The following is an 18,618-nucleotide window of genomic DNA, read 5'->3' on the forward strand; positions in this document are numbered from 1 at the left end:
ACTCTCAACCACTGCGCCACCAGGGAAGCCCCAGGAAGGCACTATTTTTAATCCCATTTTCAGAGGAGAAAACTGAAGCACAGAGAATTTTAGTAACTTACTTAAACTCACAGATCTAGTAAGTGACAGAGCCAGGATTTGAACTCAGAAAACCTGATTCCAGGGACTTCCCTGGTGGTCCAGTGGTTAAGCATCCGCCTCCCAATGCAGGGGACGCAGGTTCAATCCCTGGTTGGGGAACTAAGATCCCACATGCTGCGTGGCAACTAAGCCCATGCACTGCAACTACTGAGCCCTCACACTCTGCAGCCCACACACCACAACTAGGGAGAAGCCTGCGCGCCATAACGAAAGATCCCACGTGCCGCAACTAAGACCCGATGCAGCCAAATAAATTAAAAAAAAAAAAAAAGAAAATCTGATTCCAGAGTATTCCCTCAGCCACTACACATCCTTACCTCTCAAAAGTTAAGAGAATAAATGAATTGCTGAATTAGGTGAAGTGAAAAGCTGTTTTAAGAAAATAAATACTTTTTAAGGAATGAAGACACTTGCAGAAAAAAGGATCCAAACTCCAGGTAAAATAGCTGCCACCGGAAAGGGGCACATTCCTTTTTGAAATGAGAAGAAAACATAAGAGAAGAAAGAACAGAAAGGAATTAATGGGGATAAAGACAAGGTTCTCGTGGAAGCTGATGCTGGCAAGGTCTTTGTTCTTCATGGCTTCACGTCTCAGGCTTTTATTCCTCAGTTTTTGGTAGGGCTTTGAGGGAGTTTCCTGACAATAACTCAAGTTACTGTTACGAGTTGACTCACCTGCTAGGCTATTATTCCCAGTGACCTCCCCCCATTGGATCAGCCCTCACTCACCTGGGCACCATGGTCCTGTCATATCATTTACAACCATCCAGGGTTCTTTCCCTTGCTCCAGTAAGGAGATGACATCGGGCTTAGAAAGGGAAAGTCCTGTTTATAGGAAAAGAAATGGGGCATGATCGTGCTGTTTCCAAATTCAAACCCAGTCTCTTGGTTGCTAAGGAAGAGAGGCAATTACATAAAAGAAGGTGTGAAGGTTGTCCAAAGGATGGGAAGGTGGAGGTGCCAATGGCACTACCCATTTCCACTTCAACAAAGCACAGAACAATTCCCTTGAAGACAGAGAACAGAAACTTAGCCAGAAACGTGTAAGTCTTCCCAGAAATTCACCATGAAGAAACCAGAAATTTTATTCTCCATTTGCCCTCTCCCTCTCCCCAATCCATTCCTCGCTACTCTTGGCCCTGCTATGTGCCTAGCTGTGCCCCAGATAGCTTACCTGTAAGGACTGTATTACCCTGGTCCTATCATATCTCATTGGGTTTGGTAGATGGAAAGCATCAGTGGACAGGAAGACAGTTCAGGATATTTCTCATCCCTCTCGCTCCCTCCTTTGACCCAGGAGTTCTGGAGGTAGCTACAGTGGCTACCAGCTGGCCCTTCTCCATGGCTCTAGCTCTCACTATCTTCCAGTGGCAGTGTTTCCTCTCTTTACCCCCTCCAGCTGAAGATGGTAACAGCCTCCCACTGTTGTAGTCCCTGGGAGCCTTGTTTCCTGGCTGGTCCTGTATTATACAATGTCCTTACCTAGTGAGACCAAGTTACTGAAGTTCTCCAAAGTTACATCCTTGTACAAGTCCTTCTGGGCAGGTTCCAGGCACTTCCATTCTTCCTGAGAGAACTCTATGGCCACATCCCTAAATGTCACCAATCCCTGAAACAATAAACCCATGCACTACTAGTAAATGAAATGACTTTTAGTTTTTAAATTGATTACAAAAATTTTCAAAATACACAAAAGTACAGAGAATAGTATAATGAGCCCCCATGAATCCATCACTCTGCTTCAGTAACTTAACAAGACCTTGAAAATCTTGTTTTAGGTCTTCCTTTCCATTTTTTACCCCTGGTATATTTTGAGGCAAATCCCACATACCAAACATTATAGTATTTCACCCACAAATACTTTAGTATCTAACAGATTAGGCTTTTTAAAAAAGGCATAATAACCAGAATATCACTATCACACTTAATAAAATTAACAATAATTTCCTAATAACCAGATCAAGTTTCAGATTGCCCCAATTTTCTCAAAAGTGATTTTTGACAGTAGGTTTGTTCATCAGGATTCAAACAAAATCCACCCCTTGCAATTAGTTTATAGATTTCCTAAAGTCTCTCAAATCTCTTACAGCACCCACAGACCCTTTAAAAATTTTTATTGCTGTTTATTCATTAAACAAACATTTGAATCAGTAGCATTTCCCATATTCTGGATTTGGCTGATCATATCTTCATGGTATAGTTTAACATATTTCTCTACTTCCATATTTTTTAGGGGACATAAATATGTCAGAGGTCGTACTGTGTACTTCCTATAGCATCCCCTTAGGAAGCACATAATGACTGGTTGTCTCATTTTTAGTGAGGTTGAAATTCATGCAGCTGGGGGAAACCCCAGGAGAAAAATTAAAGTGTGATGAATTTGAGAATACTCCTAGCTGCAAAACCTCTCTGAAGAAAGGCATCTTCTACCAGCTCCCTAAGGACTACCACATATTAAATTAAACCAGCCAAGATAATTTCATGGGAAAAGATTAGTCTTTTTAACAAATAGTGCTGGAATAAGTAGATATCCATATGCAAAGAATGAAGTTGGACCCCACATCACACTATATATAAAAATTAACTCAAAATAATTGTAGATCTAAATGTAAAAGCTAAAACCATAAAACTCTTAGAAGAAAACATAGGAGTATATCTTCACAGCCTTGGTCAGGCAGGGGTTTCTTAGATATGGCACCAGACACAAAAAAGAAACAAAAAAAACAAGAAGATAAAATAAACTTCATCAAAATTTAAAGCTTTTGTTCTGCAAATAATTTCATCAAGAAAGTGAAATTCCAACCCACAAAACTGGGAGAAAATATGTGCAAATTGTTTATCTGATAAGGGACTTGAATCCAGAATATATAAAAACTCTCACAACTCAGTAATAAAAGACAACCTAATTATGAACCAGCCAAAGAATTTGAAGAGATTTCTCCAAAGAAAATATACAAATGGCCAATAAGCACATGAAAAGATGTTCAACATCACTAATCATTAGGGAAATGCAAATCAAAACCACAATAAGATGCCATTTCACATCCACTGGGGTGGCTATTATGAAAACAAAACAAAACAAAACAAAAAACAAAACTCCCAAAAAACACATATTGGTGAAGATGTGGAGAAACTGGAACTCTCTTACGTTGCTGGTAGGAATGTAAAATGGGGTAGCCACTTTGGAAAACAGTTTTGACAGTTCCTCAAAATGTTAAACACAGGGTTAACATGTTACCCAGAAATTCCACTCCTAAGTGTACAGAAATGAAAACATATGTCTACCTAAAAACATTGGTATATACCAATGCTTATAGCAGCATTATTCATGATAGCCAAAAAGTAGTAGCAACTCAAATGTCCACAGACTGATGAATTGCTGAACCAAATGTGGTCTATACATATCCATGGAATATAGTTTGGTATAAAAATGAACAAAATACTGATACATGCTACATCACGGAAGCTTGAAAACATTATGTTAAGTGAAAAAAGACACACACAAAAGATCAAATATTCAATGATTCCATTTATATTAAAAGTCCAGAAAAGGCAATTCCATGGAGACAAAGTAAATTAATGGTTGCCAGGGGATGAGGAGGGGAATTTGGGAGTGATGGCTAATGCAAACAGGATTTTTTTTGGCAGTGATGTAAATGTTTTAAAATGGTTTGTGCTTATGGTTGCACAGCTCTGCAAATATACTAGAAAAGCACTGAACTATATACTTACATGGGTGTATTTCATTGTATGTGAATTATACATATGTACAATAAATAGAGCTGTTAACGTTATTGAAGACTTTCATTAATGCTGGTTAAATCTATCAATATATACCACATTAGAAATTAAAAGAGATAAATTTAAAAAATTATTAATTTATTCAAATAATAATAAACCTGTTAACATAAATAACACATTTTATGAAAAATAACTTTGTCAAAATGAAATAAATTTAGTAGCACTGTTTTACATTTTTGCAAATCTCTTTAATGACTGGCTGAATGAAAGAGTTAGATTTTCACATCTTCTGTATTCAATCTGTTGGCCAACTTAATTTAATTTAATTTAATTTAATTTTACTTTTTGGCTGCACCACGCGGCTTGCGGAATCTCAGTTCTCCACCCAGGGACGGAACCCAGGCCACAGCAGGGAAAGCCAGGAATCCTAACCACTAGGTCACCAGGGAACTCCCCAATCTGTTGGGATAACACATTTCATATAGCTTCTGGGAAACTCCATTGTACACTCATTAGAGTTGTGAGTGAAAAAGGCAAATAATGTGTTAGTATTATTATTATAAAAGTAATTTTGACCCCTAGACCTCCTGAAAGGGTCTCAAAGTCTTCCTGGACCACACTTTAAGAACTGCTGACCTAGTGCTACACAATTTAACGTGAATAACTTGAAATCACATTGTGTTGAGTGAAAAAATATGGTAAAAAATAGAGAATATGACAACTGTACATCAAATTTAAAAATGAAAAACTCAACAGTATACTGTTCAGCAGGCATTCATATATGGTAAATTATAAGAATCAAAGTGCTAACGAACGCAAAATTAAAAGTAGTCATTAACATTGGTGAGGTGGTAATACGATATGTGAAGGGATGTGGGAAGGGATAAGGGTTGCTTAGATGGTACATTAAACAAATATATCAACTCATTTTATTATTCTTTATACCATATATATGTTATAGACACGTTTTTGTATGTATTTTTCAATACTGTGAAATGTTTTATGATTTTTAAAGGGGGGTGATATTTTAAAATAGAAGGAAAAAAGGAAACTACTTGGGTTAATGGAAAAGATCAAAGTTATCTTATCTTTGGCTCTATTCAACCATGGTTCTGATAAGGACGGCTCTCAAATTTCTCTCAGGAGAATATATTTCTGCTCCATTGGTGCTCTGGTAAGAACATTGTGCACATATGTGAACACTTGGAGAAGAGAGGGCCACAAAGGGAGGTGAGGCATCATTGCTCATTCTCTGCAATGGAGGAACTGAGAGCAGGTTACTGAATGGGGCTCAGCCAGACAGGGAAGTCTCAGGATAAAGAACACAAATGTTGATATTATTTCAAGGATAGAGGAAACTTCAACTTACCTGGGTCATGGCTTTTAGAACTACCTGTCCTGCTTGGATTTCTTTAGATTCTTCTCTTGAACAAGTGCAGAGTCCTGAAAAAAAAAAACAACAGAGTAGGGGGAGAAGGGGCAAATTTCATAAACCGAGCTTGCCTCAGCACACCTAAATAGATGAGCTTAAAACAACTGTACTTCCAGGGTCCCTGCTCTGCTTCCTTTGCTCTCCCCTTGTCCCACCACACAAAACTAATGCTAAGAACTATTGAGTTAACAAAACCCAGCCCCTTCCTAAACCATAAGGAAACTGAAAGATGGATTCAAGGCAGATGTGCTTCGGCACTGACATAGAATCCAAGCACGTTAGCAGGAGGGATTCTGGCTGGGACAGTCCCTACCTTGTTGATGCTAATGTACACCCTAGATGAGGCCTAGACAGCTCCCAGCTAGCTGTACCAAGCAGACCTTCCTTTGCAGCTGCAGCAAGGAGGATCACAACTCAGACTCACTCAGACTTTACCCCTTAAAGATGAGGACGGTACCTACAGGCTAGGAGCAGAGCATACCTGTGTAGGCCAAACCTTGTTAAAAAGACAACCCTTAAACAAAGTTTTCCAGCTTCTCTGGGTTCAACAGGCGAAACCGCTTGGGTACCTCCCCGGCTCTACATTCGCCTTCTAAGTTCAAAAAGGGCCACGCCATCCATCTGAGAGGCTTCGTCAAAGCCTCCAGCCCCAGCTGGACTTATCAGACAGGAGCAAAAAAGCCACAGTAATACAGGCATCTTACAAGCATACCTACACATCCAGAGTATTTACCTGAGTGGGAACTCAATTTCTAGAAGCTTCTTGGCCCAGCAATCCTTATTTTCCACATAAGCCCTCTCTACTGCTTTCCTGAAGAACATCACTTCCTCTCTGGCTGACAACTGCTGAGGCTGGTGGAGAACGGCCTACTTTAAGATAATGAGAACTCAGGGGTTTTTTAAGGAAGGTAGTAAGGTTGGTTCTAATTACAGGTGCAAGGAGCACCCATGCTTTTTTTTTTTTAATACTGTGATTTATCATCAGGTACTTTATTCTCTTGGCCACTTTGCAGTCATGCTAGAAGTTTCCAGAATCCTTAGTGCATATGGTGTGCAAGAGAGTCAAAAAGTAAGAAAAGAAAACTCCTCCCTGGAGAGTGAAGTCTAGAGAAATGCAGGCCAGAAAGGTGTAAGGAGTTACTTCAGAGGCTGCCGCCACTAAGGCCATTGGTATCAACTGGATAGATCTCAGTAGTACTAAGAAGAACCAAAACTGATCAACAGATACGTGAGGAAGTCAGACGCATGGAATAGTGGGACATTTCACACACAAAGGACAAATAAACCAAGAGTTAATTTTGGCTACCAAACTGCAATTTGGTTTTCTAGGTCATTTTCCCCCAACTATTTAAAAAGAAACACTAGTGCTACACATATGCAACTTTAAGATGTTGTATTCTCCTATCAAGTTGCACTGAGAAGCAAGTTAAATAAGCCCCTCTTACTGCCGTCCACCTGCAGAGACGTCACATCCATTTTCTTTGATTTCCATTGGCAACAGCGGGAAATAATTCCAATAGTGAAGTAAGCAGCCAGACTGCCTTGCTGAGTTCCCATGGTGGGGAGGGGTGCCGTCAGAAGGAAGACTAGTTAAATCATTGGGGGCTGGTGTCAAGGAAAATTTCCTGTAAGTTACAGAATATGATTTGGGGCCTAAAATCAGAGGATATTAATAGGCAGAAAAGGGACAGAAGAGCATTCTGAGCAAAGTGAAGAGCAGTGGCAAAAACAGTGGACCAAAAGTAGACGGTGTGTTTGGATTGCAGAGAATAACTGGGAAAGACTTGTACAGTTTGGGGCAAGGATTAGACCAGTGCTGTCTTATAGAACCTTTGTGATGATGGAAATCGTCACATCTTGTACTGTCAATAATGTAGCCATTAGCCACATGTGGCTACTAAGCATTTGAAATGTGGCTAGTATGACCGAGGAACTGAATTTTTAATTTAATTTTAGTTAATCTGAATTTAAATCTAATTAATTCTAGAATCTAGAGGAAGATAATGCTTATGACATTAACTATGAGGACCAGGTCTCATCATCACTGTAAATGGTATGGGCCACGGTGACTGAAGTATAAAGGTGACCAATGAATACTGACTGAATATATACAAGTTTGGTTTTCACCCATTAATGAATGGAAGGCTACTGAAGAATTTAAAAAAGGAAGTGAAAGGGCCAATATAGCCAGATTATTTTAGTGGAGAGGAGTACAATTGGAGTCAGGGAGATCAGCTGAAAGGTGCCTGTACTTTCCCAAGCAAACAAAGGGCCTGACCCAAGATAGTGATAGTAGAAATGAGGATGAAGGGGATGAATTCAAGGTGTCAGAGAAGTAAAATCAACTGGTTCTGGCATCTGATTGGATATGGATGCAGAGAGAAAAAGGAGTCAGGAATTCTTTCGTATTTACTGAGTTCCCAACTCAGTTGGCATGGTTCTATGTGTGAGGAAGATAGCAAATCCAGTCTGTCCCAGCGGATCTCACATTCTAATGGAAGGAGACAATAACAAATATTGATATACTGACATTGATATTCCTATTTATATGTAAAGGAGTCAAAGTTCTATAGAGGAAAATAAAAAGATTAAGGAGATGGGGAAATGAAGGGTGGTCTAAGAAGGCTTTTCATCGACACAGAAATCTAGGGGAAGCACAGTCCTAGCAGAGGGACCAACAAATGCAAAGGCCTCTAGGCAAGAGCAGGATTTAACAACAAAGAGGAAGGAGACTAGAGTGGCTGGAATGGGGTGAGTGAGAAAATGAGGGCCAGAGAGGTAGATGGAAGCTGGATCACACAGGGCTTGTGGGCCTTGTGTAAGAACATTGGTTTTTACTCTTGAGTAAGACAGGAAGCCAATGAAACACTTCAAACCAAGGAATGGCATAATCTGATTTACATTTAAAAGGATCACTCATGGAAAATGGACTAAGAGGACAAGGGGGGGAAGCAGGGAAGTGGGGGGAACTGAGAAGGTTACTGCAGTAACCCTGGCAAGGGGTTGAGGGGCTTGCCTTAGGGTGGTATGGTTATGGGGGAGGTGACAAGAACTGATCAGATTCTAGATATTCTCTGTAGGAAGAGCTGACAGGATTTACTGATTTTAGGTATAAAAGAAAAAAAAAGAGGCCAAGATGATGCTAGGGTTTTTGGCTTGAGCAACTAGAGGTATGAAGTTGCCATTTTTTAACACAATGGACTATGAGAGGAGCGGGTTTGGATGGACCAATTATGAATTCTGTTTTACCTTAATACTTGAGCTGATTATTATATGTCTAAGTGGAAATGCCAGATGTCCATTAGACATTAGATCTGGGAGTTCAGAGGAAGTCCAAATGTAGGAATATAAAACTGGAAGTTACTGATGTTCAGTTGATATTTGAAGCTCTGATACTAGGTAAGATTGCCTACAGAGTGATTAAAGGTAAGGAAGAAAAACGGTCCAAAGCCTGAGCCTGAGGGGCTCCAACGGTTAGAGAACAGGGAGATGAAAAGGAAAAAAGAAAGAAAGGAGTCTGAAAAGGAAACATCAGTGGAATAGAAGGAAAAAAAGAGAATTGGGGCTTCACTGAAAGCCCAGTGAAGAAAGTATACCAAGAAGGAAGGTGAGAACAACTGTCAAATGCTACCAATAGGTCAAGTGGTATGAGGAACAAGAACTGTCCATTGGATCTGGCATTAGAGAGATCATTAGAAGTCTCAACAAAAGTGGATTCTCTAGAGTGGAGGACACAAAACCTTGGCTGGAGTGAGTTCAAGAGAAAATGGAAGGTGGGACTTCCCTGGTGGTGTAGTGGTTAAGAATCCACCTGCCAATGCAGAGGACATGGGTTTGGAGCCCTGGTCTGGGAAGATCCCACATGGCGCGGAGCAACTAAGCCCGTGTGCCACAACTACTGAGCCTACACTCTAGAGCCGGTGAGCCACAACTACTGACAGCGTACCACAACTACTGAAGCCCGCCCGCCTAGAGCCTGTGCCCCGCAACAAAGAGAAGCCACCCCAGTGAGAAGCCCGAGCACTGCAACAAAGAGTAGCCCCCACTTGCTGCAACGAGGGAAAGCCTGCACGCAGCAACGAAGACCCAGCACAGCCAAAAATAAATAAATAAATACATTTATAAGAGAAAATGGAAGGAAAGGAAGTGGAGACAGAAGAGCCATCCCTTTCAAGGAGTTCTGTTGAAAAGAGCAGAGAAATAGAGCTAGAAATGGATATGGAATCCAGGAACGGTTGTTTGTTTTGAATGTGGGAGAGATTACAGCATGGTTTATAGTGATGGGAATAACCCAGTAGAGAAAAACGAATAATGCAGGGACATAGGAGACAACTGCACAGGAGCAATGACCTTGAGCAGGAGAGAGGGGATAGGAACCAGCACCCAAGTATTGGGGGCTGAATTACAGAAGATCACAGGTAGTTCGTTCATAACTAGGGAAGGTAGAGTACATAAGTACAGGAATGATCCCCAGGATTCTAGGGTGAGGTGATGCAGTGCCATTCATATACACTTTCATTTAGTTTTAATTTTATAACTACCCTGTTAGTTAAATAAAGTTGATTTTATTTCTCACATTATACATAAGAGAAGCTAGAAGGCCTGAGAGGTTATGATATTGACCCAAGGCCACACTGAGTGGGATATGAACCCAAGTGTTGTATTTTATTGCCCATGAAAGTTTCCATCAGCATAAACTGTCTCCCTGTGGTTATTGCCATTAATGAGGGGAATGAACAATAAATTCCCCAATTAAGAGAGTTAGAAAAGGCCCAATTAAGAGAGTTAGGGGTTAATGGGAGAAGGAAACTGAAATCTTTTATAAGGGCTTTGTCACAGGAGACAATTCTGACAAGTAATAGTTTCTTTTAAGAATTATTAGACAAGAAGGCACCAGATACATTAGAAATCAGGAGGGAAAAGCCTAGAACATCTCAGAATTCAGAGGAGAAAAAGACACAGAAGAAATGAATTCTGAAAACAAAGGTCAGAGATATGGAAGAGAGATACAGAAGACCTAAAATATACGTAAAAGTGGAGAATAAAAGAGAACAGCGGGAGGAAAAGTGAATAAAAGTTAATAATAAGCGTGTTTTCTGGAGGAAATAAAATACTTGAATCTTTATATTAGAAAGAATCCCTGAGAGCTTATAAAAATTCACAAAGGGCCATGTGGATGCATCCTGGTAACAATCCTAAAATTTTCACTTACCAATAAGATATTATTCTTAAATGTCCATGGACTATTTAGAATGCACCACATAATACCAGCCATGTTCCCTTTGGAGGCTTTGTATATTCCTTCCGGAATGCTCCTCCTCAAGATAGTCATAGAGCTCACTTGCTCCCTCCACGAAGGTTTCTGCTTAAACTTCACCTCTATGACCAAACTATTAAAATATTACCCTTTGTCATTCACTTTAGCCTTCCCTGCTTTATTTTTCCTTCTAGCTCTCAGTGCTACTATACATTACATTATATATTTGCTTGTCAATTATTTGACTTTTCCCACTAAACTTAAAAGCAGGGATCTTGTTGGTTTTGTTCATTATTAATTCCTCAGGACATAAAATACTACATGGGAGGCACTCAAACTCTCCAATGAATGTACAAGATCACAATGGAAACCTTAAGAGCTTATCAAAGTAGCAATTTCTCAGCCTATTTTTTGTGGTTGTACCATAAGCCAAAAAGAAGTTCTAACTTGATAAAATATTTAATATAAAAATAAAATATCTGTAAATGTACTTCAAATATAATGTATTTATATTTTGTGAACACATAACATACAAGGCAGAAAAATACAAAGAAAAAACTTATATTTGAGATTTTAAAAACTCTAGCCCAAAATACTAAAATCAAAATGAAAAGGCAAATGATAAAATGGAAAAAAAAAAAACTTTAACTCACAAGTCAGATAAACAACAAAAATTCTTATTGGATAGTGCTTTTAAAATTAAATTTTCAGGGCTTCCCTGGTGGCACAGTGGTTAAGAATCTGCCTGCCAATGCTGGGGACATGGGTTTGAGCGCTGGGCGGGGAAGATCCCACATGCCGCAGAGCAACTAAGCCCGTGCACCACAACTACTTAGCCTGCGCTCTAGAGCCTGCGAGCCACAACTACTGAAGCCCGTGTGCCTAGAGCCTGTGTTCCGCAACAAGAGAAGCCACTGCAATGAGAAGCCCGTGCACTGCAACGAAGAGTAGCCCCTGCTCACTGCAACTAGAGAAAGCCCGCACGCAGCAACAAGGACCCAACGCAGCCAAAAATAAATAAATAAATAAATTTTTAAAAATTTAAATTAAATTTTCAGAAAAAAGCAATAATTTTAGATAAATGAGCAAAGGATATGCATGGGCAACTCACTAGATAATAAAGTGGCTCCTCAACCTATCAAGAGTTTTAAAACTTCACTAGTAATGAAGGGAGTGTACGTTAAAGCAATAAGGAAATAACATTTTACAGTTATCAATTTGGCAGATTTTTAAAAGACTGATGACACGTCACAAGAGCATGATGTGAGGAAATGGACACACACAGTAGATTATAGCTGGTATAAACTTGCAACAAGGCAATGTTAGCAGAAATTAAACCATGTATATCCTCTGATGAAGTAATTCTATATCTGAGACTCTATCCAAAAGATGAATGTGGGGTGTATGATGGAGACACTGCTGACGATGGAAACAACTTGAAGAGAATTTAAATATCCTACAAAATATAGTGTATCCATACAATGGAAACATTGTTGCCATAAAAACGTATCTTTGCTGATGTTAAGATGTTAAACAACTTTGGGTGAATAAGGTAGGTAATAAAACAGTATATGTAATCTTATTGTTATAGGAAAAATATATACATGCATATATACATGCATATGTGTATGCATAGAAAATGGATTGAAAGAATTTTCAATTAAAGTTTTACATTTGTGTCTAGGTGTATAATTATGGGGGTATCTGTTTTTCTGTATATATATATATATATATATTTTTTTTTTTCCGGTACTTGGGCCTCTCACTGTTGTGGCCTCTCCCGTTGCGGAGCACAGGCTCTGGACGCGCAGGCTCAGCGGCAATGGCTCACAGGCCCAGCCGCTCCGCGGCATGTGGGATCTTCCCAGACCGGGGCACGAACCCGTGTCCCCTGCATCGGCAGGCGGACTCTCAACCACTGCGCCACCAAGGAAGCCCATCCTGTATTTTTTTTTCTTTTCTTTTCTTTTTTTTTGGCCATACCACGCTGCATGTAGGATCTTAGTTCCCTGACCAGGGATGGAACCTGCGCCCCCTGCATTGGAAGCATGGGGTCTCAACCACTGAACCGTCAGGGAAGTCCCTGTTTTCCTGTGTTTTCAAGTTTTCCCTTAAGCATATGTTTTATCATCATAAATAACACAATTAATTCCTTCCTCCTCATGGGGCAGGATAGATTATAAAAGAAAATACGAATGGAGTGATACGAGTGACAGTGAAGTGCCTCTGGGAACTTGTATGCTGAAGGAGCTTAATCTTCTCCATAGTTCTAGAGCCTTTGAGGGGTGTGTTCTCAAACAGTAACTGACTTCCCACAGAGGAGGTGAGCTTTCATATAAAAGGCTTTCTGTTTCCTTAGTCTCCTCACTCACCTGTGCACAGGCCTCTTGTTAACCTCTTTCCACAGTCCAGGATGTCTTCCTTGCTCCAAAAAGAATTCACACCTAATTTACAGAAGCAACTTCCTATACACAGAAAAAGAAATGGGTCTTAGTCAGTGTGGTAGACATTACTAATTTAATTACTAATGTCTCACCATTATCCAGTTTTTCAAGTATCCAGTCTTCCACATAATCCAGACCACATAATTCTCTAATCTTTCTATTGCTGATGTGGTGGCCAAGGAGGCTGTGTGTTTCAGATGGTACAGCTACAGGATGGCAGAGTCTCCTTTAGTCTGGGACCCTGCCTATGCTGATGCATAATGAGCAAAAATTAAAAAGTTATTTTGTAAACCACTGAGATTTGGGGGTTGTTTGCTACCACAGCATAACAACCTGTCCTAACTAATATGCTAATTCAGCTATACTCTGACTAAATAAAAATTCAGACTTGCGGCCTTGGTCAATACAAGAAAGAATAATTTTTAAAAAGTCAGAGGAAACTTCAGAAATAACAGAGCAGAGCTGTGCATTTCCAACTCTATACATCTCAAAGGGATTTTTCACAAACCCACAATGTGAAACAAAAGGCCCTAAAAAGGCAGATGATGAGTTAGGGGACAAGTTGTTCTTGATCCAGCAAAATCATGCTCCTTTAGATCTCTATCATCAAATCTTTGTACAAATCCTTCTAAGCAAAGTTCAGCCATCTACACACCACCCAGTGAAGCTTGCAGTTACGTCCCTGGATTTTCCCTGTCCCTAAATTGACAGACATTCTTATTCTTCAGAGGGCATGGATCCCACATCACACAAGGCTTGGGCCGGGGGAGTGCGAGAACTTGACAGCTCATGAGAAGTAGATATATATAGATATCTTCACCTTAACATTAGTAATCTGTTCCTGAAAAAGCAATCATTCTGAGTAAAAACTCTAACCAGGAGCCTCTCTCCCAATATTTTAAATGTGAAAAATATAATGAGTCACATTTTAACACAAAGCCCCCAAATAATTTCCTAAACATAATTAAACACAAGAAACACCTACATATAAATAATAAACTATTGTATTAAGATGAAAATTTCTGGGACTTCCCTGGTTGTGCAGTGGTTAAGAATCCGCCTGCCAATGCAGGGGACACGGGTATGAACCCCAGTCTGGGATGATCCCACATGCCACGGAGCAACTAAGCCTGTGCACCGCAACTAATGAGCCTGCGCTCTAGAGCCCATGAGCCAAAACTACTGAGCCTGCGCGCCACAACTACTGAAGCCCGCGAGGCTAGAGCCCGTGCTTCACAACAGGAGAAGCTGCTGCAATGAGAGGCCTACACGCCGCAACGAAGAGTAGCCCCCACTTGCCCCTACTACAGAAGGCCCGCACGCAGCAATGGAGACCCAACGCAGACAAAAAGAAAAAAAAAGATGAAAATTTCTTAAAACATCACTTCCTGATCACCAGTTATTATAGATATTAATAATTAGTTGCTTTGTGTGCAGTAACATGGCCTCCTTTAGCACCATGAACATCTGCACATCCCTTTTGTTGACAGGCCAATCTATACGTTTGTCAAAATATTTACATGACTCTGATATTTAACTAAGTGAATTTCTGATGTAACTTGAAACTTTTCCTATATGTCATATTTTTAAATGTTGTATTGAGCTTTATGGATGTAAACATCCAGTCTAAACATCAACCCAAAATCAATACACTGAGAGGTATGTACATTCTCAGGCAATGTTCAAGATTCTGAGTCAGACAACAGCATATTAAATAAATTAAAGATTTCTATAAAACAGCAATTCTCAGTACTCACAAATTTAGTAGTAATTAAGTAGTTAATAACATAGAAAATGTTCAAGATATGGTTAGATTACAAAACAACTGGGCATCATATGGTCTTATTTGTAAAATACATGTATATATTAACATAGACAATATAGACAGACAAATCAGACTGAACATATCTGGGAAGTTTTATCCTTAAAGATTACTTTGGTTATTTCTGGGTTGTGATCTTCAATTTTCTTAGTTTTGCTTAAGTGTAGTTTTTCAATAACCAGGCATTAATTTTTAAATGCATATTTTAAAGTTCTGTTAAGTATAAGCTACTCCCAAACGGCAGATGAAAAAGGAAATACTTTATTTTAAACAATCTTCCTTTGAACATGAAATAATAGCTCAGGATATTCTAGAAACAGTTCTTTTTCACAGAATGGCTTTTGTTGTTTTTGCTTGTCAGCTCCCAATTGTTGCAAACTTCTTGATTTGGTAACTACATTTATGTGTGCTGGAGACCTGCCTGGAAGAGAACTAAAAGTCATTCAGGCCAAGTCCTGTGTATAAGTGATGCTTCCTTTCAGCACTTCTCGCCAGATAGGTTTATTATGTTTCTGCACCTGCCCTTTTTGCCTCAGTGTTCTCTAAACAGCTATAGAATCATCTTGCTCCACTGGTCATACTTTGTATTTCTTTTGAACACTTTTTTTTTTAAAGACTTTTTTGATGTGGACCATTTTTAAAGTCTTTATTGAATTTGTTACAATAGTACTTCTGTTTTATGTTTTGGCTTTTTTGGCCATGAGGCATGTGGGATCTTAGCTCCCCAACCAGGGATCGAACTTGTACCCCCTGCATTGGAAGGCGAAGTCTTAACCACTGGACTTCCAGGGAAGTCCCCATACTTTGGATTTCTGATGATTAGAATGAAAATTGCAGGAAATATAGGTGACTCAGTTCACCTCCATAGAGTTCTTATGGGATCAGTTTGACTTAGGTATGACATGACATGACAATGACAGCTCTGGTCATACAAATATCTTCCTCTTATGAACTCTCATAGCATACTATCAGGGTAAACTAATGCCCTTTTTCATCCTTTACTTCGGACATTTGTATACAAGTTTTATCTTCCCCATTACATTATTTGTAATTTAAAAACAGAGATTCTCACTTTTTAAAAGTACTTTGTCTCCCTGAGTTCTAGATTAGGATTTTGCATATTTGGAAATTCTTAATAAATGTCTAATGCCTGATCCAAAGGAATTCATTATAAAAATACATGAAGTTGTATGCACAAGAGTACTTTTGGGACAATTTCACAATTAAAATATAGAAATATAAATGCTCTTTAGTAGGCAGTAAAGCAAATAAATTAAGGTGCATCTCGATAATGAAATACTACATAGTGACTTTAAAATATAATTGTTACACAGTCAATGCATTATTAAACGAAGCAGGCAGGTTACAGAATTTATATAAGAGATACCACTCTATAAAATCCCACAGAAAGGGCTTCCCTGGTGGCGCAGTGGTTGAGAGTCCGCCTGCCAATGCAGGGAACACGGGTTCGTGCCCCGGTCTGGGAAGATCCCACATGACGCGGAGCGGCTGGGCCCGTGAGCCATGGCCGCTGAGCCTGCGCGTCCGGAGCCTGTGCTCCGCAACGGGAGAGGCCACAACAGTGAGAGGCCCGCGTACCGCAAAAATAAATAAATAAATAAATAAAAAATAAATAAAAATCCCACAGAAAAATACCTGAAATATATCCATCAAATATTAAGAATATTTATCTTTAGATGAATTACATTTTAAGCAAAATTTCTAATTTTTGCATTAAGCTTATATATTTCATAATAAAAAACATAACAGTACTTTCCACTTAAACAAAAATAAATAACTAGAGTTGTAGCTGACATTTATTTTCCTGGCAGCAGAAAAATTATGAGCAATCGAGCCAATGTCTACAACACAAGTAGGGACAAAAAAGGAAATTAGTATGATTGAAACAAATTACAACTAAAAGTTCTTTATCAGTCCTTTAACATATTCTCTGGTGCACTGAAATAGCTTCATTATCAAAAACATCCTGTGAATGACCAATTTTCAAGACAGTGCAATTTCCAGTTTAAGTGAGACAGTGAGCACAAAGCAGAATGCATGGTGTCAGATACGTAGCCAGTTTCTTCTCCATTCAATTACCCATTAAAAAATTTGGGGATGGGATCTTTCCAAAATTTGAATACTTTTTTTTTTTTTTTTTTTGCGGTACGCGGCCTCTCACTGCTGTGGCCTCTCCCGTTGCGGAGCACCGGCTCCGGACGCGCAGGCTCAGCGGCCATGGCTCACGGGCCCAGCCACTCCGCGGCATGCGGGATCCTCCCGGACCGGGGCACGAACCCGTGTCCCCCGCATCGTCAGGCGGACCCTCAACCACTGCGCCACCAGGGAAGCCCTGAATACTTTTTTATTCATCATTTTCAGTGTTGTATCATTACCGTATTTTCCTTGTTCTGGTTAACTCTCTGTAAGCATATGTTTATTAGCTGAATAATATTCCATCATATGAATGTAATATGTGATAGAAACTTCCTCTTTTAACTCCCTGTTGTTGGGCACAAATTTTGCACAACATCTCAAAGGTTATTATTACCAGGCACTACTGTCTTTGATTGCAGTTCTAAATTTTTAAGGGTCATGAATCTCTTTGAAAATCTTATGAAATCATAAAACTTCTTTCAAGAAAAAAATCAAATAAGTATCTGCAAGGACTTCCCTGGTGGTCCAGTGGCTGAGACTCCGTGCTCCCAATGCAGGAGGCCCGGGTTCAATCCCTGGTCCGGGATGCATGCCACAACTAAGAGTTCATATGCCACAACTAAGAGGCCCGAATGGCATAACTAAGATGCCACAACTATGAGCCTGCAAGCCGCAGTGAGGATCCCGCGTGCTGCAACTAAGACCCAGTGCAGCCAAAATAAATAAATAAATAAATATTAAAAAAAAAAAGTATCTGCAAAAGCTGCATAAAATTTCATGGCGTCTGCAGAGCCCTGAAGTCTAAGGGTGGGAGCCTGGACCTTCTTTAAAAACCCTGCTGTAACCACTTATTTACAAACACCAAGTACTACTAGCTAATATTCTTTTTTTTGTTTTTTCCATAACTTATCAAAAGAACAACATGGATTTGGCTGGAAACAAATTTAAGACCCAAAACCTAAAATGTCCCATATCAAATTAGATCTGGTTACTGAAACAAACTTTTATCCCAGATTTGTGAATCTAGACTTCTGATATAGGTCCCAATCACATTCTTACTCCTAAAAGCCAGAACAGCAGAAGGCCTTGTTCATCAACCCAGACTGTGAAAATCAAAAATATTAATAACAAGTGTTACATGATCCAGGGTATCTGTGTACAATTATGCAGGGGCTATTGTTCATGAGTCAACAAATCACAACCCTCCAAAAGATGTAGATCTATGCCAACAGAACCCTTTGCTGCATAAATGGTATAAAGGAGAAACTGAATAATTTGACAATAAAAAAAGGAACATCAGGAAACTAGCTGTACTAGACATTAAAATGTACTGTAAAGTCTCTATAATTAAAACAGTGTGGTAGTAGTGCATAAATAGACAAACCAACCGGTGGAACAGAACAGAAGGCCTAGAAATAGAACCAAGTATCAATATGTATGGTCATTTAGTATATGATAGAGATGGCATTTCAAATCAGTGGGGCAAAGATAAAATTCTTAATAAATGGTGCTGGGAAAACTGGATAGCCATTTAGAAAATATAAAATTAAATCCATACCCCATTCCATACACAAAATTAAACTCCAAATGGATCAGGGTGCTAGATGTAAAAGATGAAATCATA

The 18,618-nt window shown here is 39.4% G+C and overlaps 1 protein-coding gene across 11 annotated transcripts in view; it reads right to left on the bottom strand.

Annotated features, from left to right (window-relative positions):
- The window catches only part of ZNF565 (zinc finger protein 565), a 32,044-nt gene that overhangs the window by 7,154 nt on the left and 6,272 nt on the right, over positions 1 to 18,618 (bottom strand). For 4 of the 11 annotated variants that reach the window (XM_049702967.1, XM_033413960.2, XM_033413962.2 and 1 more), the window contains 4 exons: positions 12,944 to 13,036; positions 5,252 to 5,325; positions 1,624 to 1,750; positions 871 to 966 (listed from right to left, as the gene is read on the bottom strand). In XM_049702967.1, coding sequence (XP_049558924.1) covers positions 871 to 966; positions 1,624 to 1,750; positions 5,252 to 5,260 — 232 coding nt within the window. In that variant the 5' untranslated portion in view covers positions 5,261 to 5,325; positions 12,944 to 13,036. Of the gene's footprint in view, positions 1 to 870; positions 967 to 1,623; positions 1,751 to 5,251; positions 5,326 to 6,047; positions 6,185 to 12,943; positions 13,037 to 13,107; positions 13,266 to 18,618 lie in introns of those variants that run through there. The other 7 variants (XM_049702966.1, XM_049702965.1, XM_049702964.1 and 4 more) reach the window with 7 other exon arrangements.

Source organism: Orcinus orca, chromosome 20, assembly GCF_937001465.1.
Source record: "Orcinus orca chromosome 20, mOrcOrc1.1, whole genome shotgun sequence".
Lineage (NCBI taxonomy): Eukaryota > Metazoa > Chordata > Mammalia > Artiodactyla > Delphinidae > Orcinus > Orcinus orca.